This window comes from Ursus americanus, chromosome 30 (assembly GCF_024610735.1).
Source record: "Ursus americanus isolate L20-20 chromosome 30, mUrsAme1.1.p, whole genome shotgun sequence".
NCBI classification, from domain to species: Eukaryota; Metazoa; Chordata; class Mammalia; order Carnivora; family Ursidae; genus Ursus; species Ursus americanus.
The window spans coordinates 18,205,746-18,222,986 of NC_142156.1; the positions used below are offsets into that span (position 1 = coordinate 18,205,746).

At 50.1% G+C, this 17,241-nt stretch overlaps 1 protein-coding gene across 3 annotated transcripts in view; it reads left to right on the forward strand.

Annotated features, from left to right (window-relative positions):
- The window catches only part of TMEM120B (transmembrane protein 120B), a 39,862-nt gene that overhangs the window by 20,854 nt on the left and 1,767 nt on the right, over positions 1–17,241 (forward strand). The window contains exons 4-9 of one of the 3 annotated variants that reach the window (XM_045777431.2): positions 1,096–1,155; positions 1,798–1,893; positions 6,970–7,059; positions 14,084–14,149; positions 14,767–14,828; positions 16,056–16,144. In XM_045777431.2, coding sequence (XP_045633387.2) covers positions 1,096–1,155; positions 1,798–1,893; positions 6,970–7,059; positions 14,084–14,149; positions 14,767–14,828; positions 16,056–16,144 — 463 coding nt within the window. Of the gene's footprint in view, positions 1–1,095; positions 1,156–1,797; positions 1,894–6,969; positions 7,060–14,083; positions 14,150–14,766; positions 14,829–16,055; positions 16,149–17,241 lie in introns of all 3 variants that reach the window. The other 2 variants (XM_045777423.2, XM_045777441.2) reach the window with 2 other exon arrangements.

Below are 17,241 nucleotides of genomic sequence, written 5' to 3' on the forward strand. Positions count from 1 at the left end.
TGAAGCCAAAAACACACATATTCTCTAATCCAGAAATTCCACTCCTGTCTTATGTATAGCCGGCGGAAATGAGTGCTTCTGCCCTTGAATAGACATGTATAAGAATGTCCACAGCAAAGAGTCCAGACACAAAAGGCCCCATGTTGCGTGAGTCTTTTTGTACGAAATGTCCAAAATAGGCAAATCCGTAGATGTAGAGTGGATTGGTGGTTGCCAGGTGCTGGGGGGAGGGAGGAAAGGGAGCGACTGCTGACAGGTATGGGCTTTCTTCTGAGATGATGAAAATGTTCTAGAATTAAGTAATGGTGATGGTTGTACAATGTTGTGAATATACTGGAAACCCTGAAGTTGTATATTTGAAAACGCTGCTGTTATGGGGGGGCCCGCCTGGCTTAGTCGGAAGAGCATGTGACTTTTGATCTCAGAGTCGTTAGTTCAAGCCTCACCTGGGGTATAGAGAGCACTTAAATAAATAAAACTTAAAAAAAAAAAAAACGGTGACATTATGGTATGTGAATTATATCTCAGTTTAAAAAAAAAAGAAAAGAACGTTCACAGCAGCTGTATTTCTATTAGCCAAAAACTGAAAACAACTTAAGTGTTTGTCAGTAGTAGAATGAATAAATAAGTTGTGGTATCTCCACTCAGGGGCCTACTGGATACAGACAACGTGGATGAATCTCACAGACATAACATTGAGGGAAAGAAGCCAGGCATAAAATAGACTGTAGGTTATACTTCGATTTTAAAAAGAATGCTTTTTAAACTGACCTAGAAATTGTACACATACCTTCTTCACCTCATTGGCTGGAACTTAGTCACATGCTCATGTTAGCTGCAAGGGAGCCTGGGAAATATGGTCTCTGAGCCAGCTAAAATGGGGGAAAATGGGTTAGTCATGACTGTCGTGTGCCATAGTTGTCACATTCTCTACTTAGCCATTATTCTCCATGTGAGAATTTTATTGCTGAGTTTAGCACCCTATTTTCTAACATCAGTGCTCAATGCATGCTTATCGTTTGAACGTTTTTGGTTGGGGCCCACTCCCAGGGCTGGTAAGGAATGAGTCAGCCCTCACGGGTACTTTCCTTCCAGGCTCTACTTAAATCTGGTCCTTGGCAATGTGAATGTGACCCTTCTCAGCAACCAGGCCAAGTAAGTATCTCTGACCCCCCACCTGGCTTTAGGGAATCCAGGCATTTTGCTCTTTCAACTTAGGAGAAATGAACCTAGCTAGAATTTTTGCATAAATAAAAAAATTTAATAGTTGGGGCTCTGGCTCTTGGTCTTTCTGACACTCTCCTTCTCAGTGGGGAGGCCACCCTGGGAGGGTTCCTTCCTTCTTTTCATTCAGTCAGTATGTTGGGGGAACAGAACGGCTCCTGCTCCACTCCACTCCTTATCAACACACCATTCTCCTGGGAAGCAGGTGGTACCGTCTACCTGAAATCAGTCCATCCCAGGGGCAGTAGAGCCATGTGTTTCTGCTGCAGTAGCTGGTTAGGGAGGAGCCCATCATCCCCTGCGCATCTCCATCAGCAGCCCAGAGACCTACCCCAGGGGTCCAGGGATGTGGGAAGCTTTGCACGTTGGTCCTCTTTCTTTAATTGATCATCACCATTAATTCAAGGCCAGAGCTTTCCTTTAGTGGAATCAGAAGGTTCTTGTGGGCAGTGGGTGGTGGTAGGTGAAGGATCGAATGGGGCTGAGGATTCTGCCCCCAGATGGGATATAGTTACATCACTATAACTATAGTCATGGTTACGTGACCTTTCCTGGGGGTGCCTGTCACTGCAGATTTGCTTACAAGGACGAGTATGAGAAGTTCAAGCTCTACCTGACCATCATCCTGCTCCTGGGAGCTGTGGCGTGTCGATTTGTCCTTCACTACAGGTAACGGGAAGTGTGGTGGTGTGCGTAGGCGTAGGGTGGGGGGTCTCTCCTGCATCTGTAGTGTTTGGGGGATTGTCGGTAGAGAGCCTCTTCTCATGTGAAATAGTCCTGTCCACTCGACCTCCGTCCAACAGTATCTACTGGACAGCGACTGGAGAGACCTTATAACTAGTATTTAGGGAAGAGCCCAATGGCACACCCACACAGTGGATTCCAATAATAAATAGGCATAAAGTAGTGACACACGCTGCAACATGGATGAACCTGGAAAACACTGTGTTCAGTGAAAGAAGTTAGTCACAAAAGGCCACATATTGTGTGATTCCATTTATATGAAATATGCAGCACAGGCAAATCCATAGAGACAGAAAGCAGATTAGTGGTCAGGAGCTGGGGGTGGGTACTGTTGATGGGTATGGGGTTTCTTTTGGAGTGAGGAGAATGTTCCAGAATTAGAGGTGATGAATGTACAGCTCTGTGAATATACTAAAAATTAATGAATTATACATTTTGAAAGGGTGAATTTTATGGTATGTGAATTATATATCAATTATACAAAGAGAAAGAGAAAGCAGGAAAAAAGGAAAGGAAGAAGGGAAAGAAGAAAAGAAAGATCACAGACTGCCTGGGTTTGAGTCCTGGCTCTGAGACCAACTGGCTGTCACCATGAGCAGGTTCCCAGCCTCAGTCTCCCCATCTGTAAAATGAGGGTGACACCAGGCTTTGTTAACACTGTGCGTGGAGGGCTCTGCCCAGGCCTGGCACCAGCGGTGCTGGTGAGAGCGTCAGCCACTGCTTTTGGTGCCGGACGAGGCCACACGGCTCTGAGAGGCTGAGTCCGTGGGTTCGGGCTGCCTTGCCTCAGGGGGTTTCGTTTCTCCCTCTGGCCTCGGGTTTTGTGCCCCAAGGGGAGGCGGGGGAGTACAGCTTGGGCATTTGGCCTGTGTGTCAGGGCTTTATGTCCTGGCAGGCGCTTGGCTGGGAGTCCAGTTTCTGGTCTGGCCACTTGAATGTCCAGACAAAGGCTCTTTTAGGTCCTGGGCCCGTGCCTGCCTGCTGCCTCGGGCCTGGCCTGCTTGCCCAGAGGGTAAAAGCTGCACACATCAGTACTGCCTGCTCACATGCCCCTCTGGAAGGGATAGACGTTCTTGATGTGCAACCAGATTCCCCAGCGCTGGGACATCTCGGCCCTCAAAGGGCAAACCTGTGGTGTGTTGTCAAGTTCGAAAGTTCAGCAGGGGCCTGGGTCTTTCAACATTTCCCGGGGCTATTGTAATGAAGCGCCACGAACTGGACGATTTGGAACAACGGAAATCTATTTTCTCACAGCTGTAGAGGCCAGAAGTCTGAAATGAAGGTGTTGGTGGGACTGTGCTCTCTCTGAAGGCTCTGGGGGAGGATCCTGCCTCTGGGGGCTGCCAGCTTCCTTGGCATTCCCTGGCTTAAAGCTGTTTCCCTCCAGTCTCCGCCTCATGTGCCTCAATCTTGTCGTGTAGCCTCCGTCCCCATGTGTCCCTGTGTTTCTCTCTTGGCCTTCTTAGGAGGACACCAGTCTTTGGATTCAGGGCCCACCCTAACCGGATATGACCTTATCTTAACTAATTCCATTTGCAAAGATCTTATTTCCAAATAAGGTCATATTCTGAGGTTCTGGGTGGACCTGAATTTTGAGGGAACACTATTCAACCTAGTATACCTTCCGTGGGTTAAAGATAGGACAGGGGAAGGGGGCTGGACCGGCAGCTCACCCCTGTTCCGCTCTTCAGTGAAGTTTGCCCTGCTGTTTGACCTTGGGCAAATGACCTAACCTCTCCCCACCTTGGTTTCTTCACACACAAAATGAGGAGAATGGGAGCTAGTTGGTAGGATGGCTGAGAGGACCGGATAGGCTCTATTTGCAGTGTTTAGAGTAGTGTGCTTGGTGCATACGTGCCCTCTAAGTGTGAGCAGTTGGGATTCCTGCCACCATTTTGTGCTAAGGCTGGGCAGGCTGCAAGAGACCACAGCTTAATATCCAGTGCATCCAAGGAGCGGGATTCTCTTTCCTTACTCCTGCCCCCGTGGGATGGTTTCCTTGCTGTGTGCTCCACCGACAAGCCCTTCTATGGTGCCTGTAAGTCTGGGCCTGGGGGTGGCCAATGTCCTTCAGAACAGTGGGTCCTAGTCCAGCTCTGCCACTCACAGATTGTGTGACCTTGAGTAGAGCCCTTGTTCTCTCTGTGTCTGCTTCTTCGTCTTCCCCATGGCCAGAAGACATCTGCCCATGTTGTCTGGTCCTCAGGAGGCGTTGGTGAGGCTGCTGGAGAGTGTGATGCCTCTTTCTTCTGCCTTCAGGCCAAGAGGCTGTGTCTAGTTGGGATTGTCCTCTATCGGGATTGGCTTTTGAAGGTTCAGGAAAAAGGTGGTTGGAGTTAAGCTCAGGTTAGTTGGGCTTGGGTTTGGATCTCACTCCTGGGGAGCTCACTTACTCTCTCTGAGCCTCAGTATCCTCATCTGTGAAATGGGAAGTTGTCCTGTCTTGGTGTGTTCGCCTCAAAGCAACCCCTAAGACAAGCATTTGAGTGCCAGTAGTTTCTTTGGGAGGTGATCCCAGGAAACATTGGTAGGGAAATGGGAAGTGAGACAGGAGGGGCTCCCCTGTGGGCATCTGGAGTCCAGTGCTGCTGAGGAAATGGGGGACAGCATGGAACAGGCCTCTGTTACCCACTTGAGGGACGAGGGAGCAAGGGTATTTATCTTCCAACTGCTGTTGGTCAGGGGAGTTGAGGACCGCTTCCAAAGGGCATTAATTCCCCCTCCCTCCTGATCTGCCTCTTGCACCAGCAGAATGAGCTCTGGGGGCCTGCGAAAGCCCCCAGGCATGCCAGGAATGGCAGGGTCTGGCTGTCGGAGTCAAGTGGACGGGCATAGATGTGGTAAGTGCATCTCTCTGCCACGGGAAACAGTCCTGTAGGCTTGGTCTAGGACTCGGAGAGATCATCCACGTAAAATGCCTGCAGCATTGCAAGTTCCCAGTAATTAGAGCCGGCCTGGCGTGGCCTGAGTCACGGTCCCCAGAGAGGTGCACGTTCTAATCCCCAGAACCTGCGAATATGTGACCTTACTTGGCAAAACGTCTCTGCAGATAGACTGAGTGGAGGAACTTGAGAAGAGATTATCCTGGATTATTCAGTGGGCCCAGTTTACATCCAAGGGTCCTTATAAGAGGGAGGTGGAAGGGCCAGAGTCAGAGAAGGAAATGTGATGCTGAGCCATGAAACAAGGAATGCAGGTGCCTCTAGAAGCTGGAACAGGTCAGCAAGTGGATTCTCCCCGAGAGCTTCCAGAAGGAACCGAGCCCTGCTGACCCATTTCAGACTTCCGGCCTCCAGAACTGTAAGAGAAGAAACGTGTGTTGCTTTCAGCTGCTACGTTTGTGGTCTTTGTTACGGCAGCAACAGGGAGCTCATACACTCTGGCAGAGAAGGCTGAGCTGGCGCCTCAGGCATGTCCCTAAAGTACTGGGGCCATAAAACTGTCTTTTTATTCCCCTCTTCATGGATAAGATGTAGGAAAGGACCAATGAAAAACGTGCTGGTAACCACGACTCACGACTGGGTCTGCCTCCTGCCTGGAGGTGAGCTCAGATGTCGGTGTCCGAGTGACCCTCTGCCCTGGGGAGGCTGTCCCCACTCCAACACCCCATTCAAGTCAAATAGGCCTTTGATTTCCTCAGAGTTAAGTGTCGGAGACTCATTTCTCAGGCTTTGGATACTCTGTGATACTTCTCAAAATTGTAACAGGGAATGCTGGTAGCCCTTCCTGTGCTTCAGGCACCATTCCACGTGCTTCGTGTGTTAAGCTCAGCTGCTGCTCACAGCAGCTTACACGGGAGCTGCTGTCACTCTCCCCACTTCAGTGCGGGAAGTGATTGCACGGGAGAATCACCGACTTGCCCCTGGTCCCACGGCTGGGAAGAGGCAGAGCTGGGATTTGAACTCAGGCTCTGTGCTTCCAGAGTCAGTTTCTGGCCTTCCCAAGACTGCCTTTGCAGGCAATGGTTTGGGAGGGCTTGGGGTTGAAAGTCTGTCATCTGTTACCACAAAACAGGGTCACATAGCTTAAAAGACAACCTTCCAACTTTGGCTCTTATTGTTCGAATCACACCCCTCCATTTCCCTCCCAGGGTTATCAGAGTTGTCCCAGTTCAGAGATGGAAACGGAGCAGAGTGGGAGTGTTCTCCCTTCCCGGGGCGGATGGCTAGCGCCCCGTACAGTCATGTCTGTTCCCGTGCTGAATGGATCCATATGGCGCTGGGAAGGACAGAGGCGCTTCCCTTTGGGGTGCAAGCTAGAGTCTCCATTAGAGCCCTTCTGAGGGGCTGTCTGTCATAGGCTCTGTCCCAGGATCCTTCACCCAGCAATATTCAGGTAGGGGTCAGCCTTTGATAGACAGCAAAGCCGAGGCCAGGGAATCTCTGACGAGGTCACATACCGCGTGTCTGCCAGCTCTCTATTCTGACCAGAGCACAGCAACAGCTGCAGCCCCTCTGTTCTGTCCTAAGGCCTCTCTGCCCGGCTCTGGGCCATGAGGACTGTAGAGAAAGCAGGGAGTTCTTAATTCATCTTACAGCCAATTCAGGCCTTAATTTTTTGTAAGTGCAACAAAGTTTATAAATCTTTTAAGGGGACAGAGGGAATTTACATTTTGACACTATAGACAGTTTAAAATATTCAGTTTTCTGCTTAAAGTCCTCCTGTTGCCCTTCCACCAAAAATTTTACATCAGACAATAAGAATTTAGAAGGGAGAGAGGATGTCCTAGGCTGACCACTCAGGGAGTAACAGGGAAGGGGACGAAACCTCAGCTGGAGCCTTAAAGGCAAGCAGGATTCTGGTAGAAAGGTGAGGAAGGGGACTGGCAGGCTAGGTGGTGGCCATGCTTCCTCGGTCTTCCCCGGGATCAGCGGGTCTTCCCAGAGGCAGCCTGGGTGGGCAGCCCTCATCCAGGTTTGCTGTTCTGTTGCCGTGTGGGTGGGAGAGCCGTTCCTGGTTCTCATGCCTGCGCTCCTCCCTGGGGCTGTTTCTTTCCCCCAGGGTGACGGATGAAGTTTTTAACTTCCTGCTGGTGTGGTATTACTGCACCCTGACAATTCGGGAGAGTATTCTCATCAGCAATGGCTCAAGGTAATTGGGGGCCCGGCTTTGTGGGGGGAGTTGGGGGAGCCAAAGGGAAATCTGTCATGGAAGGGTTGCAGGTGAGGGCTGTCACCCTCAGCCTGTATTCCCTTCCTCTGTCGAGGGGAAGGGGTGTCCCTGACTGCTCCAGGGAGGAGGAAAACCAGTCTGCTGCTGCCGTGTCACCTCCTGTGGTCAGTCTCCTGCTTACCAAAACTCTAACTCAAATGGTTTTAACACAACAGGGAATTTGGTTCTTCTATCAATGAACAGGTCAGTTGGGACTGACTTCAGGTCAAGCTTAATCTAGGTGTTTGACAATGGCATCGGAACCCACTTCTCTCCACCCCTCACCTCTGCCTTCTACTTTGCTGTCTTCATTCTCAGGCTTCATGCAGAGGCACCCTGGAGCTCCGGGCCCACGTCTTTATTTCCAGAATTCCCAGCAAAATACGGCACCTTGCTGTTTTCCAAGAGCCTCACTGGGTCACATGGGCACTTGCTGAACCATGTGCCTGTCTCTGAACCAGTCACTGTGGCCAGAGAATGCGTGGCTGTGATTGGTTGGGCTTGAGTCTCATGGCCTCCCCTATGGGCTGTCATTAGAAGCCTAGGAGCTGAGTCTCAGGAGGGCGATGGGTGGGTCCCCAGAGGAAAATTGGGATACTGTCATCAGAAGGATGAATGGATTCTGGTGACAAGAATAGATGGTCCTCCACAGGGAGATGGGGAGGATGGAGGACACGTGGTGAGGGTCTTGATTCATACGTGCCCTGTTACTCCCGCAGTGCTGAGAAGGAAAACGGCCAGGCTGGGAGTGAGGGTTCCTGAGTTCTAGTCCCACTGCTGTTCCTGAGTGGCTCTGGCGCCATGGGCAACTGAAGTCCCCTCTCTGGGCTATTTCACAGCCCCTGGGGACGCGTGCCTCAGCATTGCTGAGTGAGTGGAGGCACAGTTGGGGGTCCCCACCTCTGAGGGCCTGCAATACGAGGAGCCCCGCTATTTTGTCATTCTCCTTCCTACCCCACCTGTCTCTGAGCTGAGAGTCTTTGGGGCCCAGTTAAGAACCATGATTTGCCACCTGCAGGACCCATTTTCCGTAGGTCTGATTTCCTTTTCAGAGCAGCTGTTTCATCTCTGTGTACCCTACTTGTCCCTATTTTTCCCTGAAATGGAAGGTAACAACCTCCCAGCCCCTCCCTGCTTCTTCCCTCCTGGATGCTAGTAAGGAACTGTCATGACTGTGTATTTAAGACTGGGGACGTTAGCAAACCCCTAAATAATTTGCCACCTTTTCACTTTTCTGCCCAGTGGTCTCTTATGGCAGATCCCTGCCCTGCCAGGCATTAACCTGAAGGTAGAGCCCAGAGGTAAGGACCAGGGGCCCAGCGATTTTTAGGTATGCAGCCCCGTAGCATGTAGCCCGTTAGAAAAGATCAGTGTTTCTCAAATGGCACTCATTCTTGACCCATCCTCGTCATTTTTGCCTTTTCCATGTATCATCTGGATGATAATTTTCACATTTTAAATCAACCTCTCTTTTTTTTTTAAGTAAATACTAGTTTATTTTAAAAGGAAATTTTATTTCGTCACCATACATGGAAAACCAGCATCTTGCAGGAAAGAGGAAGTAGGATAAAAATATCCTTTTGTTTTCCTTGTATAACGTACTGAAGTCAATTATTCTTGCTTCGGGGAGGCTCTGAGCCTGAGGCCTGCTATCTCTCTGTGTGTGTCCGTGTGTGTAAAAAGGGAGATTAGCGGACCTTGAGAGGCATTAAAGAGACTCTCTCCTTGACTTAATCAGGAGAACAAAGAACTGAACAAATGACCTCTCGCCACATGGTTCAGTATCATCTCATGTTACACTCGAATGTCGTCTAAAACTTGGTGGTACGCTCCCCATGCTTTGGGAAACACTGAAGTAGAAAATCTTACCAAAGAAATAACATTCATAGTCTTCCTTAATTTTAGTGAGTAGTATTTTTCTGGTTTTGGGTGTCGTTGGAGGGGAGCCAGGGTGGTAGGTAGTGGGGAAAGAGGCCCAAGGCAAGTGGCAAGGCCTCCTTGTTATGAACTCTCTTCCTGTTCCCATGGGCTTGCTGTCAGCCTTAAAGTTTGACCCTTCTGATGGACTCTTACATTAAGAGTCTTCAGAGGCATGCTGCATCCCTAACAGTCACTAACACTTTGCGAGTTACTCTAGTCAGCTCTTTATCGTGTGACAAGCTGTGAATGCGGGTGGGGGTATGTGTGTGGTGTGGTTACCAGAGGGAAGGGAACAGGACTGAGTGGAGGTCCTTGCCAGTGTGGGCACACCAGGAAAGTGGGGAGGAGGACACAAGAGGGTAGAAGTGGGGTTCCAAAGCCAGGCCTCGTTTGCCTGACACTTCAGCAGGTATCTCAGGTTGTAATGGCACTGGTCCTCTGGGCCTATCTCCCTGCTTTGGCCTGGGGCAGGGGTTTGGATGTGTGGGGGCTGGGGACTGGAATGGGTGGGATGGGCTTGATGCTTTATCTTCTGGAATGACTGGGAAGCTGTAGCTTATTAGCACAATGAGCAAATCAAGTTCCCCCGCAACTCCTGCAAATGAGAGAAACTACCCTGCTAGGAGTACACATGAAGGGGGAACATATATAGGCATACCTTGTCTAACTGCACTCCGCAGATACTGTGTTTTTTTACAAACTGAAGGTTTGTGACAACCTTGTGTTGTCATTTTCTGTCTCTGTCACATTTTGGTAATTCTTGCAGTATTTCAGACTTCTTCCTTATTATTATATTTGTTATAGTGATCTGTGATCAGTGATTACAGTTTGCTGGAAGCTCAGGTGATGGTTAGCATTTTTTAGCAATGTATTTTTTTTTTAAAGATTTTATTTATTTATTTGACAGAGATAGAGACAGCCAGCGAGAGAGGGAACACAAGCAGGGGGAGCGGGAGAGGAAGACGCAGGCTCCCAGCGGAGGAGCCCGATGTGGGGCTCGATCCCATAACACCGGGATCACGCCCTGAGCCGAAGGCAGACGCTTAACCGCTGTGCCACCCAGGCGCCCCTTTAGCAATGTATTTTTAAATTAAGGTATCTACATTGTTTTTCTAGACATGCTATCTCATACTGACTAGACTACAGTATAGTGTAAACATAACTTCCAGAGGCACTGGAAAACCAAAAACTTCATTTGACTTGCTTTATTGCGACATTTGCCTTATTGCAGTGCCCTGCAAGTGAACCCACAATATCTCTGAAGTATGCCTGTAGACCAGTGGTTCAAGGACGTGAAGAGGGCTCACACAATGCTAACAGTCCTCCTCCCTGATCTCTTGCCCGTTGGAAGCACTGGCTTCCGGCAGCCCAGACCAGCATCTCTTCAGATGGACAATCTCACAGGAAGAGCGCTTTCCTTCGCAGATCCAGTTGTAATTTGGAGACAGATTTCTGATTGGCTCGGCTGAGGTCACATGCTCATCCCTGAGCCAATCAGTGTGGCTGCAGGGATGCAGAGCCCTGATAGGCTGGCTCTGAGTCACGTGCCCAGTTATATCACTCCGCTTCCCCTCAGTCACCCAGACTGAGAGCGGGTGAAGTGGTTCACCCAAAGAAAGGCCTGGCGTGCAACCAGAATGCGGGGGGTGGGACGGGGGTGGGGTGATTGACAGAAAGGCAAAACAGCAGATGTCCTCTACAGTTAGTTCTGGGCCAGAATAAATAATGAATCAGAGATCGTGTTAGCTTTCCTGGCCAGCCAGCCCATGGGTGCCTGCTTCCCACTGGCTATTATAGGGGCCTTTCCTAGGATAAAGCCGTGTAGGGGTGGCCAGGAGGGATCCTCAGTGTGGAAGCCGTTCCCCCACCTGCCCACGTGACTCGAAGCTCAAAGCCAGAAACAGTCTGTGGTTGCTGGTCTATGAGGGGTACCCGTATGCAAATGTGGCTAAGGTGTCCTGAAAGGAGAGCCATGGTATCCTCGGGCACAATGCCCAGATACCAGGCCATGCTATTTCTACACGGTGGCTATGTGTGTACCACTCTTCATTGGGTATCTACTGTCTGCTCTTTAAAATGCCCGTAAGCCCTGGCAAGCTGTATTTCCATGGCAAAACAGGCCCAAAGGGTGAACACTAATGGGTCGAGGTTTCTTTTGGGGTGATAAAAATGTCCTAAAACTGATAGTGGTCATGGTTGTACAACTCTGTGAATATACTCAAAGCCACCAACATGTGTACTTTAAATGGGGGAATTATATGATATTCGAACTCAGTTACAGTAAAACGGTTGCATGAACACACATGTGCACAAAACCAGCTCAGCACCCTGGAGTGTGCAGATGGACAAGGGGGCTCGAGAACGCCATGCCAGGGAAGAAGCAATTTCTAGCCTTTCCTAGTGGTGCTGAGCTGTGCTGATTGGGGGCATCTGTCAGAGCTGGGCTCTGGGCACTCTGAGCTGGGAAATGAAGAGCGGCCGCTCAGCCAGCCTTGCTGCACAGATCCTGCATCTGGCTCTGGCCCCTCCTGCATGGGGATTAGGCATTTCTCAGGGGGGCTCTGGGGAGTAGGACAAAGGAGCACGGGGTTTGCCAAACCTCCAGGGCTTGTGTGTGGCTCTGCAGAGAACTTGGGGGGAGGTGATTGCAGAAGGGCTTCTTAGGTGCCCTTCAAGCTGAAGGTCTGAGGATGGGCCTAACTGCCTTTTCTGTCAGAAAATTAGAACCAGGGGTCTCCGTAGACACTGACAGGCAACCCAGGGACATGGGGTGGGGGAGACTGGGATCAAAGAAGTGGGTGGATGTCTTATCCTGTACTTCCGTGCTGGTGGCATCTAGACCCGGCTGCTTCATCAGCCACACCTCCTAGACATCATTTCAACATTTTTTGAGTGCCTGCTGTTTACTGGGTGCTGTTAGTGCTAGGAATAAAGAGCCACATGAAACCTTGTTCCTAACCATAACCCTTGAGCCATCCACAGGCCATGCCAGAACCCCTAATTTATGTCCAGATCCGTTGTGGGATTGCAAAGTGGAGAGAGGAGTAAGATCCAGTCTCTGCTTGTGTGATGTCTGCATTCTGGTTGGAAGGTTTTAAGACCACTCAAGCCCACTTATTGGGACAATTCAAATTAAAACCTCAACAGCACACCGATTTTCACCTAGTAAGATTGGCAGAGATTTTAAAAACTTGGAATCCAGCATTGGTGAGGGTTTGGGGAACCCAGTTTCCACTGCCCAGTCCTTGGGAGGAAGGAGCCCCGCTGCTCCCAGGCCACATTTGGCAAAGCAAATTGCTGCCACTTTGTGTTCAGGTAACTGAGCTCTGAGACAGGGGCTGGAGAAGGCCAGCAGAGGCCAGAGACAGACTCAAAGACTTTGAAGGGTAAGGATTGGAGGGTCCAGCTTTCAGCCTAGGCTGGGACATAGGCACTGAGGGGGGGTGACAACAAGGCTCCCTCCCCTGCTGTGGAGTGAGAGCCCTCAGTTGGGGGAGTACCAGGTTCTGAAACCAGGGTGCCCACAGGTTCTGGATGGGACACATGAAGTCCAGGGCTCAGTAAGGGCCTGCTGTAGATGGGGGAGCAGATGAGCCTGGGGCGTGGGCTCCCAGGGAGAAAGTGCATCTGGGATGCTGAGATGCTGTGTGGGCAGTCTGTCATTTCTGTGTGTCTGTGTGGGATAACAGGTAGCTGCAGCTCTGGGTGAGCGCGTGCGTGTGTGTGTGTGTGTGTGTGCACGCGCGCGCGCATGGCGCTGTGTTTATTCAACACACTTACTGAGCACCTGCTCCGAGCCCAGTGTCACAGATAAATCGTTGAAGAACCCAGACAAGATCCCTGCTCTCCTGCTGTGTTTTTCTTTTTTTTAAAGATTTTATTTATTTATTTAACACAGATAGAGACAGCCAGCGAGAGAGGGAACACAAGCAGGGGGAGTGGGAGAGGAAGAAGCAGGCTCATAGCGGAGGAGCCTGATGTGGGGCTCGATCCCATAATGCCGGGATCACGCCCTGAGCCGAAGGCAGACGCTTAACCGCTGTGCCACCCAGGCGCCCCCCTGCTCTCCTGATGTTTATGTGTGAGCAGGGAAGAGGGTTCAGAGAACAAATGAAGGGGAAGAAATGAGTAATTTCAGATAGTGGTTAAGTGCCATGAAGGAAATAGGGTCATGTGATCCAGAGTGGGGCTGCCTGGCTGTTTTAGATAAGGTAGCCAGAGAAGGCCTTTTGGAGGAGGCAACAGTTGGTCCAAAACTTGAATTTGGACCACGAGCCAGGCAGGCCAAATTCTTGGAGCAGAGAGAACAGCAAGTCCAAAGGCCCTGTTGGTCTGTGTGGGCTGCTGTGACAAAATACCACAGGCTGGGGAGCTGAAGCAACAGAAATCTATTTTCTCACAGTTCTGGAGGCTGGAAGTCCAAGATCAAGGTTCCAGCCCCACTGGTTTCTCTTGAGGCCTCTCCTTGGCCTACAGACGCCACCATGTCTTCATGTGGCCTTTTCTCTGGGAGCATACCCACTCCTCGTGTCTCTCCCTCTTACACAGACACCACCCCTGTTGGATTAGGGCCCACCCTTATGACCTCGTTTAACTGTACTTACCTCTTTAAAGTTCCTATCTCCAAATACAGTCACATTCTAAGGTGCTAGCCCTAAGGGGGGGGGGTTGGACAACAACATAGGAATTTGGGGGACACACAATTCAGCCCATAACAGGCCCTGAGGTAGCAATGGGCTTGGCAGGTTCAAGGAGAGGACAGGGAGCCAGAGCTTGAAGTTGGGGTGTGATGAGGTATGTGCTTTTAGGATAGCGGGAAGCCCCTGGAGGCCCAAGTGCTTCTGTGGGCCTCATGGCTCATCTGTGGGTGGTTTATGTGTGATTGGTCATCTCTGGAGGACAGAGGAAAGGGCAAAATCATGGCTTGGGTCTATGTCATGGCTGTTTCGGGGCCACAGAGTAGCCCGTGCACACATAGTCTGGGAAGCAAGAGCCATCTGTTTCCCTCCTCACCTGAGCTCTCTTTCCTTCTCTTCTCTCCCAGAATTAAAGGCTGGTGGGTGTCTCACCACTACGTGTCCACGTTCCTCTCTGGAGTGATGCTGACCTGGTGAGTGTCTCATGGGGGCCTGTGAATGGGGAGCTGGCCGTGGGCGAGGGGGTGCCCTCGAGGCTTCTGGCCTGGGCTGACTTTTGGGACACGAAGAGAAGTGTGAGCTTACAGCGAGGCCGCAGGGATCCCCCAAGCCATCTGGGAGGTTTCTGGGGACGTCCCATTGGCCTGCTGGCTGGGACAGAGGTGATAGGGAGCAATGGACAGAAAGAGTACAAGTATGAGACTTCAAAGGAGAGAGACGGAGGGAGTGGGAATCAGCAAGAACTTGGGCTCAGAATGATGATACAGGCCCCCCTGCTTCTAGAAGGGGCTCAAAGCAACGATGAAAGTAACCTGCTCCAGCCCCAGGGACACTGGTGCTAAAGAAGGGCAGGAATCAGGGACCTCCATTTAAGAGCTTTTCTTCTCGGGGCGCCTGCCTGGCTCAGTCAGTGGAGCATGTAACTCTTGATCTCGGGGTCGTGAGTTCCAGTCCCACGTTGGGTGTGGAGATTACTTAAATAATTTTTTTTTAATTAAAAACTTTTCTCTTGGCTGGAACGGAGAAGGGCAGGGATGAATGTCTGATTTCACAGCACACCTCACCTTTACTTTTCCCCACTTCTCTGCAGGCCCAATGGACTAATTTATCAGAAGTTTCGTAATCAGTTTTTAGCGTTCTCCATTTTTCAGAGTGAGTGCCTCTTGCCTAGATTCGGGGGAGGGGGCACCGTTTCCCAAGGCTTTCACTGACTGAGGCCCCTGTCATCCCTCCTCTCTTGGAAGGGGTGTGTCTAGTGTGGAAGGAGGGAGCTTGGGGCAAGGGAGGGTCCCAGAAATCCAGCAAAGAGCTGTCTGCCCCCAGATCACCGCCCAGTCCTGGGAGAGGGAACGGCCTGATCACCCCCACCCCCAGGAGCCCCCATCACTGCCTTTTCTTCCCCATGTCACAACTGGGGACCAGTGGGGACTTTTGGGAACTGAGTGGTGTTGGGGGCACTACCTTAAAATGGAAATAGAGTATATGTTCTTTCTCTCATTTAAGAATAGTTCTGGATTGGGGCTCCTGGCTGGCTTAGTCAGTAGTGTGAGCGACTCTTGATTTTGTGGTTGTGAGTTTGAGCCCCATGTTGGGTGTAGAGGTGGCTTAAAAATAAAATAAAATAAAAAGAAAAGAAGAACAACAACTCTGGATTTATATACAGTGAACTGGTCCTAGGGGTCCCCTCTGAGAATGGGGAGCTTGGATAGTTAGGGATAGGGACAGAGAGTTTTGTTTTTTACCAAGTTCCTGTTTGTTCCCTTTGAATTTTATTGTGTACGTATTGCTGATTCAAAAAATACAATTTAATTTTTAAATGAAACCCTGCCAACATATAAATCTCTAAAGCCGAGAATGAAAATTATGTATAATCTCACCCTTAGGAGTGATCACTACTAATAGATCTATGTCCTTTCAGTTTGATTCATATATACGTATATACCGCAGTGCAGTCTGAATGGGGGTCGCTTTGTACATATAGCTTTGCTTCGAACCTGTTTATTTTTCTTTTAACAATAATGACGGGTATTTTTCTATGTCAAGACACAGAATTCTACCTCCTCATTTTTAGTAACTACTAAGTATCCCATTGTATGAAAGTGTCTCTTGCTGTCTTGGCATTACGTGCAACTCCCGGCACGGTGCCACCATTCCAGCAAGCATCTGCTCTAGAAGTTTCTAATCTCATTGGTGCTTAGCTGGGTCTTCAGATAACCTGCTCTCATATTCTGGATAAGGGATAAAGTAGGTTCAGGCTGAATGTGTGTGTGTGTGTTGGGGTGAGAGGGTTTCCCTCTGGGCAGTGAAGAGCCCTGGGTCTGCCCGGAGGCGGCTCCCAGTCCTCCAGGCCCTGAGCCGGGTGCTGTGCTCCCCCTGCAGGCTGTGTCCAGTTCCTGCAATATTATTACCAGAGGGGCTGCCTCTACCGGCTGCGTGCCCTGGGGGAGCGGAATCATCTGGACCTCACGGTGGGTGAGTAGCCCAGCCTGGGGAGAGGAAGAGCAGGGGTGGGTACAAGTACCAGCCCCTCCCTGCTCCCCCAGACCTCACTGCTAACTCCCTGCGCTGGGAGCAGGAGCCAGTAAGAACATAACAGCACCTACTGCACACAAAGCCAGGGCTGCCAGCCTCTACCTAAGTCGCTTTTCGTATTTCATCGTGGATTCTATTTCAGCCGACAAGCGTGAGGCCAGCTGTGTGCCAGGCCTTGATGCTGGCTTCTGTCTTCTTAAAGGTCTGTTTTTTGGTGTGTGTTTTATAATACACATAATTATATATGCACAGTGTTGTGCATGTATAATATATATATATAGTATGCCTACATATAGGGGCAGTGGGGTGGCTCAGTCTGTTAAGCAGCTGACTCTTGATCCCAGCTCAGGTCTTGATCTCAGGGTCATGAGTTCAAGCCCCGAGTTGGACTCCATGCTGGGCTTGGAGCCTACTTAAAAAAAAAATAATATGGCTATGTATAAATATGCACAGACACATACATTGGGAATGTGTGCTTAACTATTATATATAATATATATATATATATATATATGTATTTTTTTTTTAGAGCAAGAGAACGCGGTGGGGAGGGTCAGGGGGAGAGAGAGAAAATCTTTTTTTTTTTTTTTTTTAAAGATTTTATTTATTTATTCGACAGAGATAGACAGCCAGCGAGAGAGGGAACACAAGCAGGGGGAGTGGGAGAGGAAGAAGCAGGCTCATAGGGGAGGAGCCTGATGTGGGGCTCGATCCCAGAACGCCGGGACCACGCCCTGAGCCGAAGGCAGACGCTTAACCGCTGTGCCACCCAGGCACCCCGAGAGAGAGAAAATCTTAAGCAGGCTGTGCGCCCGGCTTGGAGCCCGACACAGGGCTCGATCTCAAGACCCTGAGATCATGACCTGAGCTGAAATCAAGAGTCGGACACTTAACCGACTGAGCCGCCCAGACATCCCTGTGCTTAACTTCTTTAACTAGTGGGTCAAGTCCCCAGTCAGAAGAGCTTGGAGAGCTCTTGTCTCAGCTTTCACAGGAAACTAATAAAGTTCTGCCATCTTTTGAGATGGTCATT